The sequence below is a fragment of the Dioscorea cayenensis genome, chromosome 10, assembly GCF_009730915.1.
Source record: "Dioscorea cayenensis subsp. rotundata cultivar TDr96_F1 chromosome 10, TDr96_F1_v2_PseudoChromosome.rev07_lg8_w22 25.fasta, whole genome shotgun sequence".
NCBI lineage: Eukaryota > Viridiplantae > Streptophyta > Magnoliopsida > Dioscoreales > Dioscoreaceae > Dioscorea > Dioscorea cayenensis.
This window is the reverse complement of record NC_052480.1, coordinates 7,534,058-7,558,892: the sequence shown is the minus strand read 5'-3', so window position 1 is coordinate 7,558,892 and position 24,835 is coordinate 7,534,058. Positions and strand designations below refer to the sequence as shown.

Below are 24,835 nucleotides of genomic sequence, written 5' to 3'. Positions count from 1 at the left end.
AAACTTTGGGCAATCAAAATCCCTAATTTGAACATGTATCGCATCTCCCTAGTAATTATGTGTCCATTGTAAATTACAGTGTATATGCATAATGATTTGTGTTAGACCAATTAAAGCTTCTAAATAAGAATATATATCTATAAAACTATCTCTAAGTACCTGGCTATCAGTTGCCAAGAATGCAATACCAAAAAACCTGTTTGAAGTTGGGACATAACAATCCCATATCCTTGTTACTCTGATCTTGACTATCTGATTTTGGCCCGGGGGTTTAAGTTGGGAAATATACTTGAAGCTCATTGCAGGACTTGTGTAAAGGGGAAAAAACAAACATGATTAACTGATATATTATATATGCAAAATCTCATTGTATGAATTAGTAGACAAAGAACAAATTTTGGGATAACATGTCTAAAAGTTTCCTTATTGCAAGAAAGATTTGTTTTTCTAATGACATAAAAACATACCATGTCTTTGTACATAAATTAATTTGTGATTGTAAGAAAAATTATTCTTAATCTTCTCCTATTGGACTTTGCAGTGTCCACTTCAATTATTCATTAATTTGTCCATATATGTGCATGACATGGTATACTAATATAGTGAAGCTATGTTAAAAACAAAAAACAAACGAAAAAACAACCTAACCACCAACTCGCAAATACACATCAAATGAATACCAACATATATGTACACGTCAAACACCAACTGTTAATATAATATCTATCCACATCAAATGATTCCCATAATTGCCTCTTAATTAATAAAAACTATGGACCATTTGATATTTTTCCCTATGACATTTCCTCAAAAGAAAGAAAGCTACACAAGGATATTTTTAATAATTCCTATGGAAGATAATCTAAGTGCAATGTAAAAACTGGGAAAATAACAGCTAATAACCAGAAAAGTAACTTTACCAAACACAAAAGAACAAATCTAAATGTAAATCATGAAATCATCATATTATATATTACATAATAATAATATTATGTATATAACAAATAACATAAATAAATGTAAAACATGCAAAGACCTTGGAATGCAAAAACAAAGAAGTGATGTATATAACAAAAAACATTAGGTAGATAAACACAACTCATGAACATCATCATGTAGGTTATAGCCAGAGAAATGATTTCAATTCATATTTGTGTATACATAGAACAATTGCAACTTTATGAAACATCAGCAGATATCAAACAATTAAAGCTAAAGGCCAATAATAATAAATAGCTGCAAACCTCAAAGCAATACTAAGACCAAGCTTGTAATCAAGAGCATTCAATAATAACCAGTTCTAACATTGAGAATGCTTATTTATAGAAGATTATTACCAAATGTTTTTTTTAGTAAATTATTAATTAGCTTAATGATTGAGCAATTATTGATTGTTACTGATAAGGCTTGAGGATAAATATGCTTGTGTATCTTTCATTCATTATCTTAAATAGCCATTAGCTTCTAGGTATATGTTGAACCTATTCTGAAACAGCATTGAGGAATGATGGAATTAATCTAGAAGAATTACCTATAGCTTGGGTAGATAAATAATATAGAGATAAACAACCACACATCGCGACGCTCACCGTCGTAAGCAAACAGTTACCATCGACCTCCACCTCCCCCTGTGTTCCAGCCTATACCTCATAGATACCGGCGCTTCTCTCTCACTAGGTTTCCTCCAGAGCACCCCATTTGTAAATTCGAGTGAGACGCCGCCGCTGCTGTCTTCAAGCCCAGGGACATCGTCCAAGGCCGATCTTTCCTCCTGCATCGTCACCATGGCCTGCGGATCCAGCAACCCAAACGGCGCCGGCGATGGCTTCAGTCCCTCGGCAACCGCACTGAAGCCTTAAAAAAGCTTGACCAACAGGGTGGAGAGAAAGAGAGACAGAGAGAGAGAGAGAGAGAAATGATCTCTTTTTTAGCAAGAGTGGAATTGGGTTGGAATTGTCAACGTCGCGGGTCCTGATAGGGTAGTTGGGTGCTGGGAACTATTAAATGGGCCAAAGAGTGGGAAAAAGCTGGTGGCCTACGGTGGTGGTGGCTGAAGTCTACGGCTCAGATTAGGTCTAGAGAAGTAAGAGTGGAGCCCACATGATTAAAGTGTTTGGGAAAATGCAATGCTTTTGGACATTTGTTTTTGTAATTTGTTGATGTTTTTTCATTAAAAATTATTTAGATAAATAATATAATATTGTAAAATGATTCATAAAAAAATCTTGTCTAGTTTCATTCTTAAGGTTCGGTTTGAATATGATGGAGGAATAACAGTGGGGTCCACATTATTAAAGAAGTGTTTGGTAAAATTCAATGTTTTGAATATTTGTTTAGGTAATTTGTTGATTTTTATAATTAATAATTATTTAGATAAATAATAAAATATTGTAAAATAATTGTGATGAAAATTTTGCCTACATTCGTTGGAGTTGGTTACTCATGGATTTTTTTTTTGCTTTTGGATAAAACCCATGGAATTTTTTTTGCCTTAAACATGATATATATATATTGAAAAACCAAACCCAATCTTATTATTATATATGTAATATATATGATGAGGTAAAAACAGAAACAATATTTATATTATCTTTATTTTTTTAAAATTTAATATATATTAAGAGATAAAAACAGAAACAATATTTATATTATCTCTATTTTTAAAAAAATTTAAACATACCAATATATATATATGGATAAATCAATCAGTTACACATTTGTTATTTTGTTTTTCAATGTTTTTTTTTAAATTTTTTTAACAATATCTCTATATATATTATATATATAATCTTTAAAGGGGGAAAAGTTCTCATTTTAACAAATACTGACGCATACTTTATTTCATCCTATTGTAATTAATTGAAAAGTACATATTTTCTTCATCTATAAATTTACCAAATGCGTATTTTAACACCCAAGTAAGACTAAACATGTACTGATATTTAGAATGAGCTTTTAAAAAAATTAAACCTTTGTGCTAACTGCTAAATCATGAAACTTTTACCAAAGATTTATAAATCATATAGTTCCAAATGGCATGGCAAGGCTTCCTATATATATGTTTTTTTGAAAAAACAAAAAAAACCAAACCCAATCCAAAAGCATTGAATTTTATCAACTTTATATAATGTATTTAAAAAGTACATATTTCCTTTATCTATAAATTTACCAAATGCGTATTTTAACACCCAAGTATGACTAAACATGTACTGATATTTAGAATGAGCTTTTTAAAAAAATTAAACCTTTGTGCTAACTGCTAAATCATGAAACTTTTACCAAAGATTTACAAACCGGTCTGGTTGATGAACTGGTTGATCAAACATTGATTTTTATCAAAAATCAAACCCAATCATATTGTTCCAAATGGCATGCCAAGGCTCTCAGGGATCAACTTATAAAATGAAAATTATTAACATAAGTATGAGAAATGTCGACAATTTGGGTCATGCATCAATGTCATGTTTAATTTTTCACTTGCAACTACTAAAAACCAAACCCAATCATATAGTTCCAAATGGCATGGCAAGGTTTCCTATATATATGTTTTTGAAAAAAACAAAAACCAAACACAATCCAAAAAGCATTGAATTTTTATCAAAAACAAACCCAATCATATAGTTCCAAATGGCATGGCAAGGTTTCCTATATATATGTTTTTGAAAAAAACAAAACCAAACCCAATCCAAAAGCATTGAATTTTATCCAAACCAAACCCAATCATATAGTTCCAAATGGCATGGCAAGGCTTCCTATATATATATATATATATATGTTTTTTTGAAAAAAACAAAAACCAAAACCCAATCCAAAAAGCATTGAATTTTTATCAAAAATCAAACCCAATCATATTGTTCCAAATGGCATGCCAAGGCTCTTCAAATTATTAACATAAGTATGAGAAATGTCGACAATTTGGGTCATGCATCAATGTCATGTTTAATTTTCACTTGCAACTACTAAAACCAAACCCAATCATATAGTTCCAAATGGCATGGCAAGGCTTCCTATATATATGTTTTTTTTAAAAAACAAAAACCAAAACCCAATCCAAAAAGCATTGAATTTTATCAAAAACAAACCCAATCATATAGTTCCAAATGGCATGGCAAGGCTTCCTATATATATGTTTTTTTGAAAAAAAAAAAAACCAAACCCAATCCAAAAGCATTGAATTTTATCCAAAAACAAACCCAATCATATAGTTCCAAATGGCATGGCAAGGCTTCCTATATATATGTTTTTGAAAAACCAAAAAACCAAACCCAATCCAAAAAGCATTGAATTTTATCAAAAATCAAACACAATCATATTGTTCCAAATGGCATGCCAAGGCTCTTAGGGGATCAACTTTATATAATGTATATATTTTTAATAAAATGCTTTCAATTAATTAATTAATTAAAATAAATAAATGTTGAAGGCACCAAATTGATATTTTCCAATTAAATTATATAATTTTTTTTTTCTTTGACAAATTGGCAACAAACATAGAAAACTACTAGCGGGTGCGGTTATACTAGCACTAAGTACCGGATCCCATAAGAACTCCGAAGTTAAGCGTGCTTGGGCGAGAGTATTACTAGGATGGGTGACCTCCTTGGAAGTCCTCGTGTTGCATCCTTTCTCTTTTGGGGTGTTTCGTGGTGACAGGATGAATCTCTTGCGAAGCCTATGGGGAGAATCCGGCAATGGTGGTGACGGTGACTGCAAGACTCCCTCGTCTCAACAATTTGGTGCTTCATTGGCAAAGGTTTGTTGCAAAGAAAGATGGTGTTATCGTATGCTCAGCTAGTAAGTTCTTCTTCGGGTGAGGCTTCCCCGACGAAAAAGGTGGCCTGTAGAAGCTTCAGCGGCAACTCTTCAATCCAGGTCAAGTTGTCAGGTGCTAAGCAGCCGTGTTCTCCAAAGAATAACTCGTGTGGGGTTTGCTTCAGATCTACCCATGAGACGACGGAGTATCGGCACCAAGTCGTGTGTTTAAGATATGCTTGTGTTGGCCATATAGCAGCTTGATGTCCGGTGGAACCGAGGTGAAGTCCTCACCGGAAGGGGTTATATGTCCGCTCAAAATGTGGGGGCCGCAATCGATCTCGCCAGTGCAACCGGATATTAGAGAAAAAGGATTGGGGCAAGATGTCTTGAGGGCTCATAAGATCAGCAAATCTTCTCTCTCAATCTCGCTATCTCCGAAGTCCATGGAATTGAGAGAAGAGCTAGCTAAGGTTGTTGTGCTATCTCTTGTAGATAGGTTTGCCAATGAATCCAATTTACTCGTCACTATTCTTTCAATCATCAACAGAGATCTTGTTGGGCCCATTACACCTCTAAATGATTACACTTATCTGTTGCCGATGGTGAGCAGGGAGGAGGTTAAGGAGATTTGCAAGATGGGTTCCTTCAAGGCGATGACCAAGACGGTCCTTGTGGGCTAAAACTTTCTTCATGGTCGGTGGAATCGGGGGTGGTAGGCAGAGCTTCGGGGGAGGGACAGTGGATACTCATTTGGAATTTACCTTTGCACGCCTGGTGTTGGTCCATCATCTCGGAGGTTCTTCGTCCGATGGGAGAGTTGGCCGCATTGTCAAAGGCGGAGCTACCTCATAAGCAGTTCATCTCAGCATTGGTTCCACATCGAGTGGGAGTTTCACTGCCATTAGAGTTAGACTTCAGCTTGGGGATGCACAAGTATCAGGTATTATTCACAGGGAATTGAGGAGCTTTCTTGGTTTATCGTTGTGAGCTGGGCCATTATGTTCTAGCAGAGAAGGAGGGTGATGCTGGAGAGGGATCTGTGACGGAGGTGCGGTTAGGGATGAAGATCGTTAAAGCTCCGATGAAGACAGCCAGGTCCAAAGCTAAGGTGGTGGTCGAGCCTTGCTCCCACGCCGGTGCAAGGTGAGAGATAGGTCCCCCGCCGAGGCCCCCTGACAAAGATAGCTTGGAGGTGGTGCCGGAGAAAGGAGCAACTAACTTGGTTCTTAAGGAAACATCGGCGGTAGTCAAGCCTACCTTCCACGTTGGCGTAGAGGCGTGTCCCCCCCAAGAGCCGGAACCAACTCGTCGGACTGGTGGTCCATCTAGTGCTCGGAGGCGGATTGAGGGTCATGGGATGGCTCGGTCTCTCGAGCAAAGACTGTCTAATCATGCAGGGTGATTAATGTTGTAGGGTACGAAAAAGAGACGTGTCGAGCAATGGCGTGCTCGTCCGCTGAAAGCTCTGGACCAAGTTAAGGATGGGACACATGGCAAGATGGCGTCGTCCGAGGTTTTAGAGGCACACGTTAAGGAAATGAGGGATCAGATTAAGGTTACTTCTTTGGGGAACAATGAGAGATCAAATGTCCCGCGGAATCTGGTTAATGATATTGCGTTGTCTTCTCCTGGTGTCTTGAATGTGGAGTTGCTGGAGCATAGTAAGGTGGGTTGTAAGAGGGGACATTGCTTTGAAGACCCAATTGCACTAGATATTGGGCTTAATTTGGGTCTGGGCCATAATTTGCAACCTGATAATGTCATGGAATTAGGAAATCCTTTTGTTAATCTGTAAAGTGGGCCAACATGTGGGGCGGACTCCATCGGTGGGGTTAGTGGTGGATTTAGGATTTAGACTCTGATTATGGGCCCGATGTGGGTCAGGGGTCTCTTGGGAATTCAGTTATGGAGATTTCGAGCCCTATGGTGTCTTTGGGTAATAAGAAGGGGGGTCTGAAGTTTCCATCCTTCAGAGTTAAGGGGTTGAACTTTAGAGATATTGCTGTTATACCTGACTTGGCACCCCCAGATGGTTTTAAGTGGCAATTCTTGGAGGTGGTATGGGCCCTTGTTCTGAGAAGTGTACTTCCAAATGCAGGTGGTAGCAGTGGTGCTGATGTGGCGATTGAGGAAGAAGGAACCAATGCTCGATCAATAGATGTTCTGGCGCCTGACATTGGCAGTGAATCGAATGAGTCGATGTTGAAACTTATGCCAGAGCTCAATGGAGGAACTGAATCTTTGTTGATTAGGCAAGCTCTAGGAACCTAGAAAAGTAAACGGCAAAAAAAACCTTTGTTGTGATTCAATGAGGAGGCGGGGTATCTGCAGAGCCTCCTAAGTCGACTAAAAAGAAAGGGGTTGGGGGTGACGGTGCCAAAGGTATGATCTCTAAATTGCTGCTTATTTCTGATTGATCAAATTTGCAAATTTCTAGTTACTGTGATGCATGTGGCATTTCTTTCTCTGATCCTGTGAATGATTGTATTAATCATATTTGTTCGTTAGAATTGGCACATTCAGTGAACCCTAAGGGATTGGCGGAGACCTCTTTAGTGGTCCGCAAGAATTAGTTTGTTGTTAATGAATATAATTAACTAGAATGTTAGGGGTCTAGGTAGGCCAGCTAAGAGATTTCTAGTTAAGGATTTTTTGAACCTTCATTTCGCTAAAGTGTGTTGCTTACAAGAAACAAAACTTGAGGAGATCTCACCATCAACTTGGCGGGAGATTGGGGGTACTCACCTTGACCAGTTCGCCTTTGTGCTAACAAAGGGATCGGCAGGAGGAATTGCCTTAGGATGGAACAGTGTGTTGTTGACCGGGATGTTGGTACACGGGGGGGTATTTAGCTTATCGGTGGATTTTGTTTCTAAGAAGGATAACCTTATGTGGTGATGTACTGTGGTATATGGGCCTAATGAGCTGTCTCACAGGCATGCTTTTTTGGGAAGAATTGAAGGGCAGCAAAGGTGCTACCGATGAACCATGGGTTATTTGTGGGGACTTTAATGCGATCTTTTATGTGGAGGATAAATCTCAGGCAATCCTAACTTGGAAGATATCCGCCGTGCCAACGCTTTTATGCATGATTTGGGTTTATAGGAGCTACCTTTAGTGGGTAGAAGATTTATATGGACTGACGGGCAAGATGATCCAATCTGGGTCAAACTTAACCGTTTCCTAGTTAATAACAATTGGTTGGCCCGTTTTCCAAGAGTGATTCAGATGAGTCTGCCTAGACTCGGGTCTGATCATGTGCTAATTCATCTTGAAGTGGGTAACCATTCTTCTAGACCAAGACCATTCCACTTTGAGCTACCGTGGTCCATGGTAGAGGGGTTTTAGGAGTTGGTGCATTAGTAGTGGACTGAACTTATACCTGTGAGGTGTGGCGCCTTTATCTTCTCTAAAAAGATTATGGGGGTTAAGGCACTCCTGTGTCAGTGGGCTAAGTTTAACTTCAAGTCTATTAAACTTAAAAACCTAGCCTTGATGTAGGATGTTGAGTCAATGGACATTGCTAAGGAGTCTAGAAGTCTTACCCTAGTGGAGACTCGGGAGGAACAGGAGTTACTAGCAAAATTGAAGGAAATTCTTAAGCAAGAAGAAATCTATTGGAAGTAAAGGTCTAGGGTACAATGGTTAAAAGAGGGGGGATAAAAACACGAAACTCTTTCATGCTGTAGCCAACGGTCGTAAGAATCACAATTTCATTCCATGTCTTAATCAAGAAGGAGTCATGATTGTGGATCTCATGAAATTGGCGTAGTTTTTCACCGCACACTTTTAAGAAGCGCTTTGGTTATAAGTTCAACAGACTCCGGGTTGACTTCCAGAAGCTCTTTCAAAACAAGGCCCCATTTGATATGTCTATTCTGGAAAGTCCTTTCTCATTGGAGGAAGTTAAAAGAGTAGTGTTTGACTTGGGGGTGACAAAGCCCGGGATCAGATGGGTTTCCAATGCATTTCTTTTAAACAGCTCGGGATACGATTTAATTAGACCTCCTTCAACTCTATGAGGACTTCTTCTAGCAAAGAGCCAACTTAGAGAAGATTAGCTGGGCTAACATTGCTCTTATTTCTAAAGTGGAAACACCCGAGTCCCCGGGTGTAGCCAACGGTCGTAAGAATCACAATTTCATTCCATGTCTTAATCAAGAAGGAGTCATGATTGTGGATCTCATGAAATTGGCAGAGTTTTCACCGCACACTTTAAGAAGCAGTTTGGTTATAAGTTCAACAGACTCCGGGTTGACTTCCAGAAGCTCTTTCAAAACAAGGCCCCATTTGATATGTCTATTCTGGAAAGTCCTTTCTCATTGGAGGAAGTTAAAAGAGTAGTGTTTGACTTGGGGGTGACAAAGCCCGGGATCAGATGGGTTTCCAATGCATTTCTTTAAACAGTTCTGGGATACGATTTAATTAGACCTCCTTCAACTCTATGAGGACTTCTTCTAGCAAAGAGCCAACTTAGAGAAGATTAGCTGGGCTAACATTGCTCTTATTTCTAAAGTGGAAACACCCGAGTCCCCGGGGGATTATAGACCTATCAGTCTGATAAACTCTTCCTTAAAAATTATTTCTAAACTGTTGCCGTCACGTCTGAGCATGGTGATAAACTCTCTTGTGGACAATGAACAATCTGCTTTTCTAAAAAGGACGCTGTATTCTGGATAACATTGCAACTACTGAGGAACTGATTTTTAGTATCTACAAATGACGGCTACCAGGGTACATTCCGAAAGTTGATTTTTCTAAGGCGTTTGATCGAGTTGATTGGGACTTCCTCTTTGACTTGTTGAAATCCAGGGGGTTTGGGGATCGTTGGATTGGGTGGATCAAGTGCATATTGTTCTATTCTAAGTCTTCCATTCTGATAAATGGCTCGCCAAATGGTTATGTGCGTTATCAACGTGGGCTACAACAAGGGGACCCGTTATCATCAATGTTGTTTGTGCTGGTAATGGATGTTTTAAGTACAATTTTCTCCCATCTACTACGGTCTAAGGTCTTGGTTGGTGTGCCTTTAGGGGAATTTAGAAGTAGATGCAATCTCCATTATGCGGATGATCTGTTGGTGTTGACCATGGGAAGTCTCGAAGATCTGAGGATCATAAAGCTTATTTTGTATGTGTTTGAAGGGATGTTAGGCTTAGCTACTAACTTCTCCAAAATATGCTTATACTCCTCTACTTTGGGTGTGCTCCCCGATCTGAATGCTGCAGGAACATTAAGTTGTGAGAGGGACATATCTAGGTATTCTGATCTCTGGGTAAAGGCCAAGAAAACAAGACTGAGAGGGGCACGTCTCTAAGATTAGAAGAAGGTTATCCTCGTGGAAAGTGAAACACTTATCATTAGGTGGTCGCCTTATACTAGTGAACTCGGTTCTCTCTGCGCTACCAATGTAGTAGATGTCCTTGTTTAGGTTACCTTGTTGGGTCATCAAGGATATCAATCGGATTAGAAGAGACTTTTTGTGACCAGAACCGGACATTGACGATCAGAGTTGTAGATTGGTCGGATGGAAGAATCTCTAGCATTCTAGTGACCAAGGAGATGGGGAATTTTAGACCTGTATAACTTCAACCAGGCGTTATTAGTAAAGTGGTGTTGGAAATTTATGTCGGAACCCTCGTGGTGTGGTACGGATGTTATACAATTTAATTATGAGATGTCTCATTGGAACATGTTTTCTAGGCAAGCGGGTAGGATCTCTTTTTTCTGGAAAGAGGTATCGAGTTGCCTTCTAGCTCTAAGAGGTTGTGTCTTACAAGGGATAAACTCGGGGACGGAGACATTCTTTTCGAAAGACCGCTGGCTAAATGGATGAGCACCTATGTTCCTTTGGCCTGAGGAATTCAGAAGGACTCAGTGGCCCAATGGCACAGTTCGCGAGCAGAGTTATCTTCTTGATCAGGCCCCATTCTTTGAAGATGTGGATGTATTGCCTTACAGAGAGCGGTTTCGGGGGTCTGGTGGGGGAATTGGGGGATAAGAAATGGTGGAGGCTTATAGGAAACGGTAGATTCTCAGTTAAGTCATTCTATAACTTCCTAAATAATGGTGGGTTGCGTTGCCCAATGGCGAGGTTCTTCTGGCGAAACTCGTGTCCGAAGAAAAGAAATATTTTCAACTGGCTCGCTTGGAAAGATAAGATCCTTACACTTGAAATCCTTGAAAGCAGACGTTGTAATCGGCTTCCAACTGCGACCTGTGTCTTGTGCCATTCTGCGATTGAATCGGTGGATCATCTTTTTTTATAATACTCTTTAGCTAGACAGGTGTGGGATTACTTTGTGAGACTTCTCTACTTACCGAAACCGCTTCGGTCTTTGCAGTTACTTGGGGTAACTGGAGATCGTCTATGAGACTGGCCTGTAGGGATTTAGGGGACTTAGTGGTAAAATCGATTGTGTGGAATATTTGGCTTGCTAGGAATGATTGCATCGTTAACGCTAATATCTTGCATGCACATGCTCTTATGTTGAAAATTGATGCATGTTATTATCACGGTTCTCTATAGTTGCCGAGGGGTCTAGAGTGAAGTTGGAGGACTTCATCTCCGCCATCCGGCGTAGTCTGGAGTTCTTAGGCCCTCGTGTGGAGGCTTTAGGTGGCACTCTGTCTGCGGAGGTGGTTCAAGATCAAAATACGGGCTAGTTGGCAATGAAGGGTCTAAAGGCTTGAGGAGGCCTTCGTTTTCCTCACGTTTGTGCTTCTGTGGGTAGTATCTTGAGTTTGTTGTTGTTTGAGTGTTGTGTTCCACTGCTTGTGGCTTTTTTTTATAGTTTGTTGTTGTTCTTTTTGCCTCTCTCTGATGGGGAGTGGGGGTGTTTTGTAAGCGCTTGTTTTTTAATTGAAGTGGTTTATCCACCTTAAAAAAAAAACCATTCTTTGGGTCCTATATAACTATATCTATATATATATATATATATATATATATATAAATATATTCTCAATTATCTATTTGACAAGCAAATTTTGTTATTATTAATTTTTTAAAATCAAATAAGGTGCAAAGAAAGTGCAATGCTGTACTAGTACTGGAATATTATTGTTCTTGGATCAGTACTATTCAAATGGGCACTTATAAGAGATGCTGTAGAATAGTAAAAAAATTATAAGCTTTGATTTAGTTTTTGTGGACGTGGCAAGACTTTTATCACTTATAAGATATTTCACTGAATTAATAATTTTGGATAAAATACTTGGATGGTCATTCAATTATAAAAAATTTTAATTTGGTCATCCAACTTTGAAATTATGGTTATTAGGTCAACCAAGCTCATGTTGTTAACGGTGTGTTGATGTGGTTATTAGGTCAACCAAGCTCATGTTAGCACAACCACGTGGCATAAAATATTATTTTTTCTAGTCTAAGTTACCATGTGGCTTAAGTTGCCACGTGGACATCCACGTGGCATGAAGAATATTTCCCTATTTTACTTGGATTAGAAAAAATAATATTTGATGCCACATGGTGCTGACGTGGTGAGAAATGAGTGACATGTATCGCCATGTCAGCACATCGTTAACGACATGAGCTTAGGTGACTTAATTGAAGGGTAAAAATTTTAGGAGGGCACTGTACTATGATCGTTTTTCACTTTGCTCGCTGAATTTCAATTTGTTTCTTTTCAATCACTCTATATTGATTTTGTTTCATCTGGAGGTTATCCATATGATTCCGATCAATTTTTGTTGAGCTGGCCATCGGAATTACACTGTCATGTATTAAACTAAAGTCATTTAATCCACGCTAGCTTGGACACGTCAGCAAGGTGTATTAGAAATACACATCAGCATTTCATGAGAAACCCTTGGTGAGGTGTATGCTAATGTATTTCCCACACACCTTGCTAACGTGTGTAAGCCAGTGTGGATTAAATAACTTCAGTTTAATGCATGACGTGTAATTCCAGTGTAACTTCAGTTTAATGCATGACGTGTGATTTAGGTGGGCAACTCAGCAAAAATTGATCGGAATCTTATGGGTGATCTCCCGATGAAACAGAATCAATGTAGGGTGATTGAAAAGAAATAAATTGAAATTCAGTGAGTAAAGCGTAAAACGTTCATACTAAAATTTTTATTCCTTAATTGAACATAATTTAAAGTTTAATGACTAAATTAAAAATTTTTATAGTTGAGTGACTAAAATAGGAGCACTCGAATAGTTCGGCAACTATTCAATTATTTTTCCCATAAATTTTTAAGTGATCAATAAACTATTTTAACTGGTGCAACATTATATTTGTCTTATTCTTAATAATTTTTTTTTTTTAATGTTAGGCACTTGTCATTTTGTTTTTAAAAAAAAAGCAATATAAAATTGTTTAGAACTAAATATTTTTTTCAAATTTAGTAACCAAAATGAATTTTACGGGCTAGGGACCAATAAAGACTTTCACCTTTGTTTAATACAATTAGCATGAGTCATCATCAATCATTGTACATTTGTACATGAATACAACTCTAACTTAATAAATAAAAATATAAATAAAAATAAAATATCTCATCCAGAACTTATTCCTGCTCACTTCGTTTTCACACAAGCATTTGGAGCACCCAAATTCTCACCGAAAACAAATCTGAAAACTCATACATACTACCAAACTAACAAATCAAATAAAGCCACGTAGTCATCTGGTCACAATATTGGTCACTTCTTTCCGTTAGGGTCCCACTGGCAAAGCGCGGGCGCTTATGGTTTGCGAGGATTGCGAAAGATGCCGCGTCGAATCCCAATCACTTCCCATTCTCGCCAAATTCGATAGATAATTGCTCTCGGATATCATGGTGCTTGATTTTTTTGTGGTTTTTTTAGGGTTCTTTTTGAACCAAGAGACCATCGCTGTGGTGAAGGAATTGGGAAAAGATGACTTGGAGTGTTGTTCATGATGGAGATGGATTTCCTAGAGTTATACTGACTGATGGCGGAGGATCCTCTGCTGAGGTGATTTAACAACTCTCTTTTGATTCAATTTAGTTTTTGTTTTTCGTTTTTTGGATTTTTGTTTGGTTTGTTTGGATTTTTTTGATTGAAATGGGATGATACTGGTGCATTTTTGTCGGAATTGCTTTCTGGATGGTGGGATTTACTGTTATATGTTTACTAAATTTATGGGTTTATCATCAACTTGGTTGTTTATCTTGAAATTTATGTATTTTAGGTGCTGGAAGTGGTTGTTCTTACTGAAGAGAAGTGTTTATGATTTTTTTTTAAAATTTTTTTGTTGTTATTTTGTGGATTTGTTTTAAAACTTTGAGTAGTTTTTGGATTAGTGTGATTGATGTGGCAGGATTCATGTTGGTTTTACTTGTCAGGTTTGGAGTTTGATTTTATGGTTGTTTGTGGATTTTAGTATTTTAATAGGAATTTGAAAGTCATAAATGTCTGCTAAATTTATGAGTTTATCATGAGCTTGTTCCTTTACCTTAAACTAATCTACTTTGGTGGCTATAGTGCTTAAGTTCATTGAAGAAAGGTTAAAAGTAAGACTTTATAATATATATATATATTCAAATTTTTTGTAATATTGTTTTGATTATTGTGATTGAGATGGCTTGAACATGCTGTGTTCATGTTGGTTATACTTTTTTTTTGGGTTCGGAATTTTTTTTTCTGGATTTCATGTTGTTTGTTTGTAAGTTTTAGCATTTGAATAGTGCTGTGGAAGTCCTATGTTTGGTAAATTATGTGGTTATCATGAATTTGTCTGTTTACATTGAAATTGATCTATTTTAGTGGCTGAAGTGGTTTGTTGGGGAGATGGAATAAAATGTTTGGGCTAAATGAAAGAGAATTGAAACATAAGAGACTTAAAGCTGTTCCCTTTCAATAACAGCTACTTGGATTTCTTTTTCCTTAAATATTAAAGTCCAAAACACTAAATACCTTTTAGGGCAGAATGATAGAGCTTTTTATTGAATAATTTATAAATTCTAATGAAGTTTTAAAGTTTTGCATACTACATGATGATCACCAGCTTGTGCAATATGGTGTCGTATATCATGCTTTCTTTTAACTCTGTTAAGCACCTTACAAGTATCTCGGATCATGCTAGTCATCAAACAACTTTCACCGCTATGTGTGCTTTTACAGAAAAAAAAAAAAAAACATCTGTTTGATTTTATACAAGCAATTTTTTTATTCTGTGATATTAACACTTCATATATTCATACAAATCCCACGGAATGATCTGATGAAGATTCTCTTTTCAGGTTCTGCTTTATGGTGGACAGGTTGTGTCATGGAAAAATGAACGTCGAGAGGAATTGCTTTTTACTAGCAGCAAGGTACTTTCTATATATTAGTAACCCACTAGGCTAAGTCGCTGCCTTAATACATATGATTGTATTGCTTTTTGATCAACCTGCTCGTGTGTTTTACTATGGTAGACCATTTAAGTGCCAATTGGACCTTTCATTTGTTAAGGTCTTTCTTGCATATATTTTTGCCATCTTTCTAACAAAGATGGTAATATTTCATTATTTTGTTGAATTTGCCATTTAATGACAAGGGTTGTGGGGATGAGCAAATGCAGGCATGTCAGATAACAGGTCCTTATGTGTCAGGAAAAAAGAATAAAGTTGATTAAAACTTTTCACCTGGGGAATGGAACCAATAACCATAAGTTGAGGTTGATGCTGTTGAGGCAGAGCGTGTGCTAGTTTAATTTTTTATTCATAGGGATAAAGTAAAAAATATTTCAAATACTTAATATTTTTTTACAAGAAGAAATTCTCTGGAGGTACCATACAATTATAGCCTATTGGGATCTATTATTTATTATCTATTTATTTATCTCTTGACACTAATTCATTAATCAGATTCTACTTACAAATTGAGTTTCCGTTAAAACATCTGTTTTCTTGTTTATTTAAATAATGCTATATATGGTGTTTTGTTGCACCACATAGGTTTAAACACCTTATTCACATAAGACTGTTTCTTTATGTTTAGGGAAGGCAGTAGTTATATTTCTCCTTGCCAACTCATTTCTCTCAGCGTAGCATACATTTAGGCTAATTCTGTAATCCTTCATATTGTCCTCTCCTTGTTAATTATTTCTTGAAAGATAACTATGCTGATTTTTGCATATTACTTGGCAAGCATCTTTATTCTATGTTTATTTAACTTGCATATGATAGTAGAGTACATGCTGTATCTCTTTCATATTATTCAAATATGAGGATATCTAAATGCATCAGTCATTCTTGCTATTAGTCTACCATTGTGAGGTCTCCTTGTTTTTCCCTATGCAGACTTCCTTCAGACCACAAAAAGATGTTAGAGGTGGAATACCTATCTTCTTTCCCCAGGTTGGTTTTAGCCAATCTTGCAATTTTAGGTTTCATTTTCTTTCTTTGAACATCTTTTCATACTTAACCAGTTTTCTTCTGCAGTATGGAAGTTTTAAGTCTCTAGATCTTTCTGGATTTGCAAGGAATAGATTATGGGCATTGGATAGTTCCCCAGCACCACTTCCTCCTCTCAAAAATCATTCTTCAGTTGACCTCATTTTGAGGTCTACAAATGAGGATGTAAGAATTTGGCCTCGCAGGTATGCTTACAGAAAGCTTCAGCCAGTCTATAGAAATAGAAAAATGAAAACTTAGCTCATACATGAAACACTCATGCTTTTTGATGGTTCATGCAGCTTTGAGTTGCGACTTCGTATTATATTAGGTCCTAATAAGCTGACTTTAATTCCCCGAGTGAGGAATACTGATAACAAGGACTTCTCCTTCACATTTGGAATTCGTAATTATATCTCTGTTTCTGATGTCAGGTATGCAAACAAGACTTAATTTTCTTTACCCAAAAAGAGGGAATATAAATCTTTAGTTATTAAGATCAAGATAAGATCACAAAATTTATTTTGCTATAGAGTATCTCTCATATATGTATTTTTCCCCTATTTCAAATGTGTTATTCCTTGTAGTGAAGTGCGTGTTGAGGGTTTGGAGACACTTGACTATCTAGATAACATAATGGGAAGGGAGAGGTTTGTGGAGCAGCCAGATGCAATCACTATTGATGGAGAGGTACTTTATATGCGTTAAATTACATGGTTTATCAGATCTTGTCTGCAAGAAAGGGTATACTTTAAGATTGCCTCTTTTGGCCAGCTCCTTTCTGATGGTTTTTTTAAGAAATCATATTCTCTTTGCATTCATTATTAGAAAACTTAATGACTAACAACAGCAATTCAATTAAGAGCAATGCTCTAGTAACTTATAGCAGACTTTCAGTTCTGTAACTCACTGATATGTATATACTCGCCTTCAGTACTACTGATAGCTTGCCTAATTATAGTGGACAAACTATCTACCGAACTTCAGATAGAACTTTTTTTTACGTCTATTCTGTTTCATTTCATGTTCCATAGTTTAATTGCAACCATACTTTAGCCTTAGGCACAACTTGATCTTTATGAACAGGTAGACCGTGTGTATCTGAATACTCCTACAAAGATTGCTGTCATTGATCATGAGAAGAAAAGAACCCTGGTTTTAAGAAAAGACGGTTTACCTGATGCGGGTTGGTCTAACATTCATCTTATAATCTTTATAAATACTTGAATGTTATTTGAATTTAATCTTGTAACCACTGTCCTTTACTTTCAGCTCTCTGGAACCCCTGGAATAAAAAGGCAAGAACCATGCCAGATTTTGGAGATGGAGATTTCAATGTAATGCTGTGTGTAGATTCAGCTGCAGTTGAAACCCCAATCAATCTTAAAACATTCCAAGAATGGAGAGGCCATCAAGAACTCTCTACCGTTTCATCTAGCTACTGCAGTGGGCAGTTGGATCCTCGCAAAGTTTTATTTGGATGAACCATATATATATATATGTATGTTTAATAATTCAATCACATTTCCCTGTATAGTCGTTGTTTGAGAGTAATACTAGTTTTGATTTAATATTAATTTATTGGCTGCTACAAGATTTATTATTCAAATCCTTTATGATGATAAGGTGCAAGATTTTATTTGATATCTCCTCAGATGGAGCAGCAGCTGCTTGGAAACTTAGAAGAGGCTGAGCAGGGACGCGCCAAATCTCTCTTTAGCTTCTTTATCAAAAGGATCATCACCCAGGTACATATGGAGGTATGCTCTGCACAGCAACTCGCTCTCTACTTGGCTTATCAGCTCATCTTTCACTGCATTCATTGAATTTCTATATTGAGATGCACAGTATTTGGATATGAATGTACAACTTTTGACCTCTCATCTTATTGGCTTTTGCGTTAAATAAGTCCGTGAAATATATTTGGTTTGCATTTAACATGAGTGTTAAAAAAATAGGAACTCAAGACCCCTCCAATGAAAAGCTAAGTTGTGTTTGGTTTACTTACCCTTTGTTTGCAGCACATGGTTTGGCATTCTGGAGATCTCAATGATGTCTCCAGAGGGGAGTTTGATACTATCCTTTGCATCTCCCATGACCCTTTGATCAATAAACATAGAGAGGTATTACCAATATTGTCCTTATATGGAAAATTTATAGATAGATGAATGATATTTTAATTTCTGATTGTCATAGAGTTTATAAATGTGAATTTGTGAAATATAAATCATAGCGAGATAGGTATATAGTAAATCAGAAAATGTGTTATACTTGTTGATAAGATCTTCATTCTTTTGGCCACCATTTAGTTTCTTAAGTGAAGCTCCAAGCCCCTCATCAAAGTTCTTCCTAACCATGCTCATAGTTAGGCTTCCATAGACAATAACAAGCCTCACAGTCATCCCAACATCAGTGTTGATCACAGCATCATATAATTCTTTGTTGGCCTTTTCTGGTGCCTTTCCAAATTTGGCTTTCAAGTCCTCCTTCAGCTTCATATTATCAGCATATATCCCTGCATTATATTAAATTATGCATCATTATTTAGGAGTTAGGCGTGTTTTTCGGTTGTGGTTTACTTTTGTATTTTTCTTGTTTCATGTCACTTACAAATAGTTGGATGTCAAAATTAGTTTGAGAAAATTTGAATATGATAGTAGCTATAGATCTCGGCGGGAAAAATGTTTATTATATGACAATGTAGTTTGTTGGATGGTTTAAACCAGTCATATATTTGTATTATGATAAATGTATTAAATGACTCAGTATGTCTATTAAATAGTCTAGTAAACAAGTAGGACTAAACTTTGTAACTAAGTTTGTTCAAACTAAGAAAAGTTTCTTTTAGTCTCTGAATATAAAAATCATGACTCTTAAACTAGGACTTAGTTTAGAAATCAAAATGACATGCATAAACTATAGTTTAGGATCAAAAATTTATTTTTGATCTAATTATATATATACATACCAAAAGCATATATGTTGACACCAAGAGCTAGGATTTTCTTCTTTCTGATTCCCATAGTGTTGAGCTGCTTCCCATCATTCAATTTCACAGGGAATGAAACTCCTGTTTTGATCTCCACCTCCATCTTTACCTCTTCTTCTATTTCATCATTCTTTTCATCTATCATTTTGGTATTCTCTTCCACTACATTTTCATTCATAGTAATTTTCCCAACTTTGGTTGTCATTTCCTTTCTTGATTTGTCATCTTCAATCTCATAGTCTTTTCTTCATTCAGTGTGACTTCTTTTGTAACCTTTGCCATCTCCTCCCTCTTCACTTCTTGGTCTTCTCCATTTAAGCTTGCCATTTTTTTTTTTCCTTTAAAGAAAAGAAAAAAGAAAAATTTTGTGTGGAATGAGGAATCACTAGCCAAAGAGATGAAGATGAGTGTGGTGGAGTTTGAGGTATTGTATAGCTAGCTTTATATAGAGAACTCACTAGCAGGATTAGAATATTGTTACAGAGTAATGATATTTGTATTAGATTTGCTTATCAAAAAGGCTTTTTAATTCATGGATTTTCATTTGAGAAGTTTATTTGATAGGTTTCATTCAACTTAGTAACATGGGTAATATGAAAAAGTAAATCTTAACATCATTATATTTATGTCACTGGTTATTTAACTTGTTGAGAAGGTCTATCATTTTAATATTTCTCTTTGATATTGATGGTTAATTGGTTATGGTGTGCTGATTTTGCTAGCAAAAGCTTAAATAAAACAAAAGTCCAAAACCATATATTAAAATCAAGATGTAATTAATTAATTAATTAATTGATGATGTGTGGATAGGCAATGAATTGATTATGAATATACTTTTTCAATGCCATAACTTGGTTGATTTGTATTTTGTGTTACATTGAATGGGTTTAGAAACACTCTAGATAAGAATTAAAGTATTTCATCAATGTTGTTGACCCATTGAATGCACATTTAAATAATTTTTTTGATCATGATTAATTTTTCTGACAAATTCAAATTATTTCCTAATTCTTAAATTTTATGAAGTTTATAATGAATTTTTTTAAGATCTAACCATACAATTAATCTATCAAATCTCTAGTTAAATAACCATTCTATCTATATATGAGAATGATCCACACACACACACACACACACACACACACAAATCAATACAATTAATCTTATCAACTTTAGGATATCATTGGATGGTGTGACAATGAATAGCCTTGGGTAGTACCAATCTTATAATTCAATGCTCCCTATCTTTTTTGGCCTAGTTTTGTTGATATGTTCTAAATTATTAATTTACTTTACATTATACATGTATTATTGAGTTCATTAATTTTAAGTTAAACACAGTGCAAAAATTTAATGAATGTAATAACAGACCAAGTAACCAAAGTTAGAAGTTATTTAATGAATGAGTGAGGAATTTAAAACTTGTTGATCTTCTTTTTAAATGAATGAAAATTTATATTTGACAAATAATCAGGATTTAATTGGTTTCCTTAAATGGATTTTGATTATAATGTAAATGATTTTGAGGATAATGACTATATTACCAATGGAAAAATTTTTGTATTTGAGAAAGTATGGACAATTGAAGATTTTTGAGAGGCCTGAATCTTATATGGTATTATTAATTTTTATAAAAATAATTTATTTATGGTAAAAAGTTTAACCAATTCTCGGCAACATCGCATAGTTAATTTTTCTTGAATAGAGATTTGCCAATATTTAAATAAAATAAAATAAATGATTTTTTTTTTATGTGTAATCGCAAATAAAACTACATCAACCAATTAATTGTATTATTACGTTATACTTTAAAGATAAAAGAAACGAAAAATATTAAAGTATAGATTTTTTTATTCAATTTTAGGAATTTTGGAAAGTAAGGGTGTAATATTATATAGATTTGATTAAACACAATTCTTTGGGTGCCAAAAGAATCTTGGTCTATTATCATTAAATTCTTCTATATAGAGTATATATTTCAAAAGAGAGGATATTAAACTTTAAAATCTACACTGAGCAAGGAAATGTGTGTCGAAGGTTTAACTCCACACCTGTGCACTCTCTTATTTTTTTTTGGATGGCTTTTGCTGTCTATTTATTAATAAAAAACTCAAAACTTAAAATTTTAGGTTGACCTGATTAAAAACGTATATTTATATATTCACATTTATATTTTTCAATTAACAGATTTTAGACTATTAGTTACTCCAATAACAATCAATTTTTAATTCAATATAGATTAGAGTAAATTTCTTTGGAAGGCAAGGTCTTGTGGATTTGGATTATGTTGATATATTAGATTTGGAGATATATTTATGATGTAAACATAAAGAAGGCTACAAAGATTTTGTGTTTTTTTATTTTTTATTTTTAATTTTTAAATTTTAATTTTTTATAAAGAAGTATTCACCTTTCACTTCCTTTTCTCTAGAGTAATGATTTGTATTTTTGTTTCTTTAAAATTTTATATTAATATTAAATATTTATATAAATCATTTCATCCAAAAAAAATATTATAAGAACTATGTGGCGTATTATCAACACCAACTGAGAGCAAAGGATAGTTGAGAGATCATTATGTGAATTTTACTAATAATTTTAATTTAATCATGTTATTGTATTTTTTATTACATTTATAACCATTAAAAAAAGTGAAAATTGCCAGAAAAACCCCTTAAGTTTGTCATATTGCCAAAAAACCCCCCCTAATTTTGTAATCTCCAAAACCCCCTTCCTTTTACATTCCATAATTTTGAAACCCCCAAAGTATGTAACGGTGGTTAACGGAGTGATTTTTAAATTTTATGGATGAAAATACCCTTGCACGGGAAGTCGTGGCTGCAGCCATTTCGACGGTGTGAGAGGAAGTGGAGGGGTTTTTGTTAGGGCTACATCCATTTGAGCCATTTGCTTGTCTCTCTCTCATCTCGGCGTCTCGACCATTTTGACATCCTCCGTAGAATTCAGTTTTCCCTCGCCACGAGTGTCTCGAAGGAGAAGTCCCAGCGCAAGTATTCGGGACATTTCATCGAGTTTCGATCTAAAGTATTGATTATGGTTTTATGTTAACTATTCTGTTACAAAGAAACATTTTTCGGTTTTGTTTTGTGATTTTGTTTTTATTGGAAGACATTGAAGCCTGCAGGGGGATTTATCGGCTAGGGTTTTGTTAGTCTGCAGGGAGATTTCTCGGCTAGGGTTTTTGTTTTGTTTTACATTTTCGTACAGTGTACACGATCGAAATAGTTTTTCGATTGTTGTGATTTGTGTAATGTTTATAATACGCATTTCCACTTTCGAATGATATGGTTGCATGGTTATACAAAATGAGGTCTCCGTTTAAAGAATGAGCTTTTACCATTTAAGTTTTGTCATCATGCTTAAATATTGGCATCCCTATTTAATAATCACGAGTCTACGTTTAACAAGTGATATCACTGTTTAAGGATTGAGGTTCTAGCGTTTAACGACTTATATTTCCGCTTAATAATTTGTGAATACTGGTGGTCGAATATGTCTTTGTTATTGTCATGCGACTTGTGATTATGGCGGTCAATCTAGTTAATGGGAGATGCTACTTGACACGTGTATTGGAGACCGTGGGTGAATTGAAAGTTCACAGATCCCTCGACAGCGGAGATCATCCAGAAGGACAGCCGTCTGCGGCGTTATTTTCAGAGTTGGAAGTCTGTATTCGAAAGCGGGCCCTTCTTGATTCTACGTTGTAAAAGGTCGATAGGGCGTACCAGATAAATTCGAGGATCGGGGAAAGCATCTTTGAATTTCGCCGAAGATATGGCCCTCGTTCTTGGTACGTCGTTGCGATGGAGGCAGCGATCGTGTTTCAGAAGAAGAAAACACGCTCAGCTTTCGAAGAGAGGTATTTATCCAAAACCTATGAGAGACAAAGACTCCATCAGAAGCACTCTTCAGCAACTCGTTGGACAAAGGGGAGAAGAAGAAAATTTTACGAAACTACTGATGGTGTACCTCATGGGTACAATCCTCTTCCCAAATACCTCCTGCTTTCCATTTCTAAGCTGGATCGTTGATTATGTCGATGATCTACGGCATGGGGCGATACGCATGCGAGCGCGTGACGCCGAAGTGGCTTATGGAGGGCGAGTCCACGAAAGCGTCGCTCGAGTCGCAAGCTAGATGCGGCGGAGAAAGACCAACACGAGGGTATATCAAGGGTTGCGGTCGCGCTTAACATTTGGTTTCTGGTGGCCAGAGCCGGAAAGAAAGTCCGTTTCAGCGAGATCCCAAAGGATCTTTGTCTACGGTGAAAAATACTTAGAAAGCGACCGAGCGATAGAAACCAGGTTTGTCGTCTCTCGAAGGAAAAAGAGGTAATAAATCGTGAACAATGTGTTTTAACGATGAAACGTTAATGTTTAAACATATTATTTACCGTTTAACTTTGTTCGATTTACCGTTTAAAAAGTATCTTCGATGTTTAAAAACTTTTTGTTCTACATTTACGTTTATGTTATAATGTTTAAATATGTGAAGTTCGATGTTTAACTATAGTTTTTATTGTTTAAAGAAAGCCGAATAATTTTGCTAAATTGTTTGGTTTACACGTATTAGTTTTTGATGTGGTTCTGCGAATCGCTTGATGAAGATATATTTGTTGGCAGCTGACCGTCGGTTCGATGTTATTTCTCACGGGCAAACCACTTGCCGAAGGCGAAGATGAGAGGCGACCTCTTCCGTCTGCGTCTTTGCGGCGAGGGAGCCCTCCCCACCCGATTAGTGCAACACTCCCCAGCGAGGGCGCTGACACATCGGCGGTCGCCCCGATGAGTGGCGGCCCACGGCGGCTAAGCGAGGAATGTCGCTTTGCAACTTTTATGCGAGCTTGCGGATATTGATGATCCCGAGTTCCCTCGGCACGCTCGAGTTGAGGCGTTTGGAAGGCCGGGTCACGATCGGCTGCGTCGTCTCTCGGACAAACTGAAGCACTCTCGGGACAGCGGCGTCGGTTTCGAGACGACGACATCATCCGGGAGGCCGTTCGAAAAAGCGAACTCATTCGAGAGGCTTGCGAAAAAGAGGAAAACAATAATGCCTAAAGTCTCCACTGCCGGTGATGATAAAACAATAGCGGCTACCATCGGTGGTGATGGTGTTCCGATTGATACGTGGCCGTTATGGTGGAGGAGATCGCGAATGATGTTGCCATTGTCGCGGTTGATAAGATCGATGACTCCGTCGTGAACCAGTGGAGCAGGCGAAAGTGGCGGTCATGCAAAGATGGATACAATCCCTGAAGAACAAGAACCAGTTAACATTGTGTCTCCAATTGATGTTGTTGCCGTGACCACGGTTGAGAAGGTCGTTGATTCTATTGTCAACAAAATCGCTAGATCGCGAAAGTGGAACCAGCGGCGACATTGCAGCATCGCGGAGACTACAATCCCACAACAGCACATAGCGAATGGCATATAAACTCGCTTGATGCTGACGTCGTGCCCGCATCGAAGGAAGAGTGATGATGGTGCTAGACACTCGACAGCCGTCAACCAACGGTCGTGACATGACTGATCCCAAAATGCGCGTACGTTGGTCGAGGGAATCTGCGTCGAAAATAACGAAGCAGAGAAGATCAGATGCCAATAAAAATTAGGGAGAAGTTCGGAAAGTCTTTATTAGAAAGAAGAAAAATCGTTGGCGATCGAGGCCTTAACAAGTCCGAGCAGGGAGTTGATAAGGATCGTC

At 36.7% G+C, this 24,835-nt stretch overlaps 3 protein-coding genes and 1 non-coding gene across 6 annotated transcripts; 2 read left to right on the top strand and 2 right to left on the bottom strand.

Annotated features, from left to right (window-relative positions):
• Positions 1–27: 27 nt before the first annotated feature.
• On the bottom strand, positions 28–1,959 carry LOC120270158. The gene is made up of 2 exons (XM_039277180.1): positions 1,590–1,959; positions 28–307 (listed from the first exon to the last, which is right to left on the bottom strand). Exons 1-2 carry the CDS (start codon positions 1,784–1,786, stop codon positions 49–51), a joined length of 456 nt encoding a protein of 151 aa, XP_039133114.1. The 5' UTR covers positions 1,787–1,959; the 3' UTR covers positions 28–48.
• A 2,547-nt stretch (positions 1,960–4,506) lies between these two features.
• On the top strand, positions 4,507–4,624 carry LOC120271002. The gene has a single exon (XR_005539744.1). It is a non-coding gene; the product is annotated as a 5S ribosomal RNA (ribosomal RNA).
• Positions 4,625–13,594: 8,970 nt separating this feature from the next.
• LOC120270597 (putative glucose-6-phosphate 1-epimerase) lies at positions 13,595–18,246 on the top strand. 3 transcript variants are annotated; one of them, XR_005539643.1, is made up of 10 exons: positions 13,595–13,717; positions 14,986–15,060; positions 16,030–16,086; positions 16,171–16,328; positions 16,425–16,556; positions 16,710–16,812; positions 17,209–17,308; positions 17,395–17,623; positions 17,778–17,882; positions 18,144–18,246. XR_005539643.1 is itself a non-coding variant. In XM_039277651.1 (9 exons), the coding sequence occupies exons 1-8, from the start codon at positions 13,640–13,642 to the stop codon at positions 17,604–17,606; spliced, it is 915 nt and encodes a 304-aa protein (XP_039133585.1). In that variant the 5' UTR covers positions 13,595–13,639; the 3' UTR covers positions 17,607–17,623; positions 17,778–18,060. The 3 variants fall into 3 exon arrangements, 2 of the variants coding, with proteins under 2 accessions (XP_039133585.1, XP_039133584.1); XM_039277651.1 differs by lacking the exon at positions 18,144–18,246 and having other exon boundaries at positions 17,778–18,060; XM_039277650.1 differs by lacking the exons at positions 17,778–17,882; positions 18,144–18,246 and having other exon boundaries at positions 17,395–17,725.
• Positions 18,247–18,250: 4 nt separating this feature from the next.
• Positions 18,251–20,106, bottom strand: LOC120270598 (fatty-acid-binding protein 1-like). The gene is made up of 2 exons (XM_039277652.1): positions 19,091–20,106; positions 18,251–18,637 (listed from the first exon to the last, which is right to left on the bottom strand). The coding sequence occupies exons 1-2, from the start codon at positions 19,314–19,316 to the stop codon at positions 18,264–18,266; spliced, it is 600 nt and encodes a 199-aa protein (XP_039133586.1). The 5' UTR covers positions 19,317–20,106; the 3' UTR covers positions 18,251–18,263.
• Positions 20,107–24,835: the final 4,729 nt, after the last annotated feature.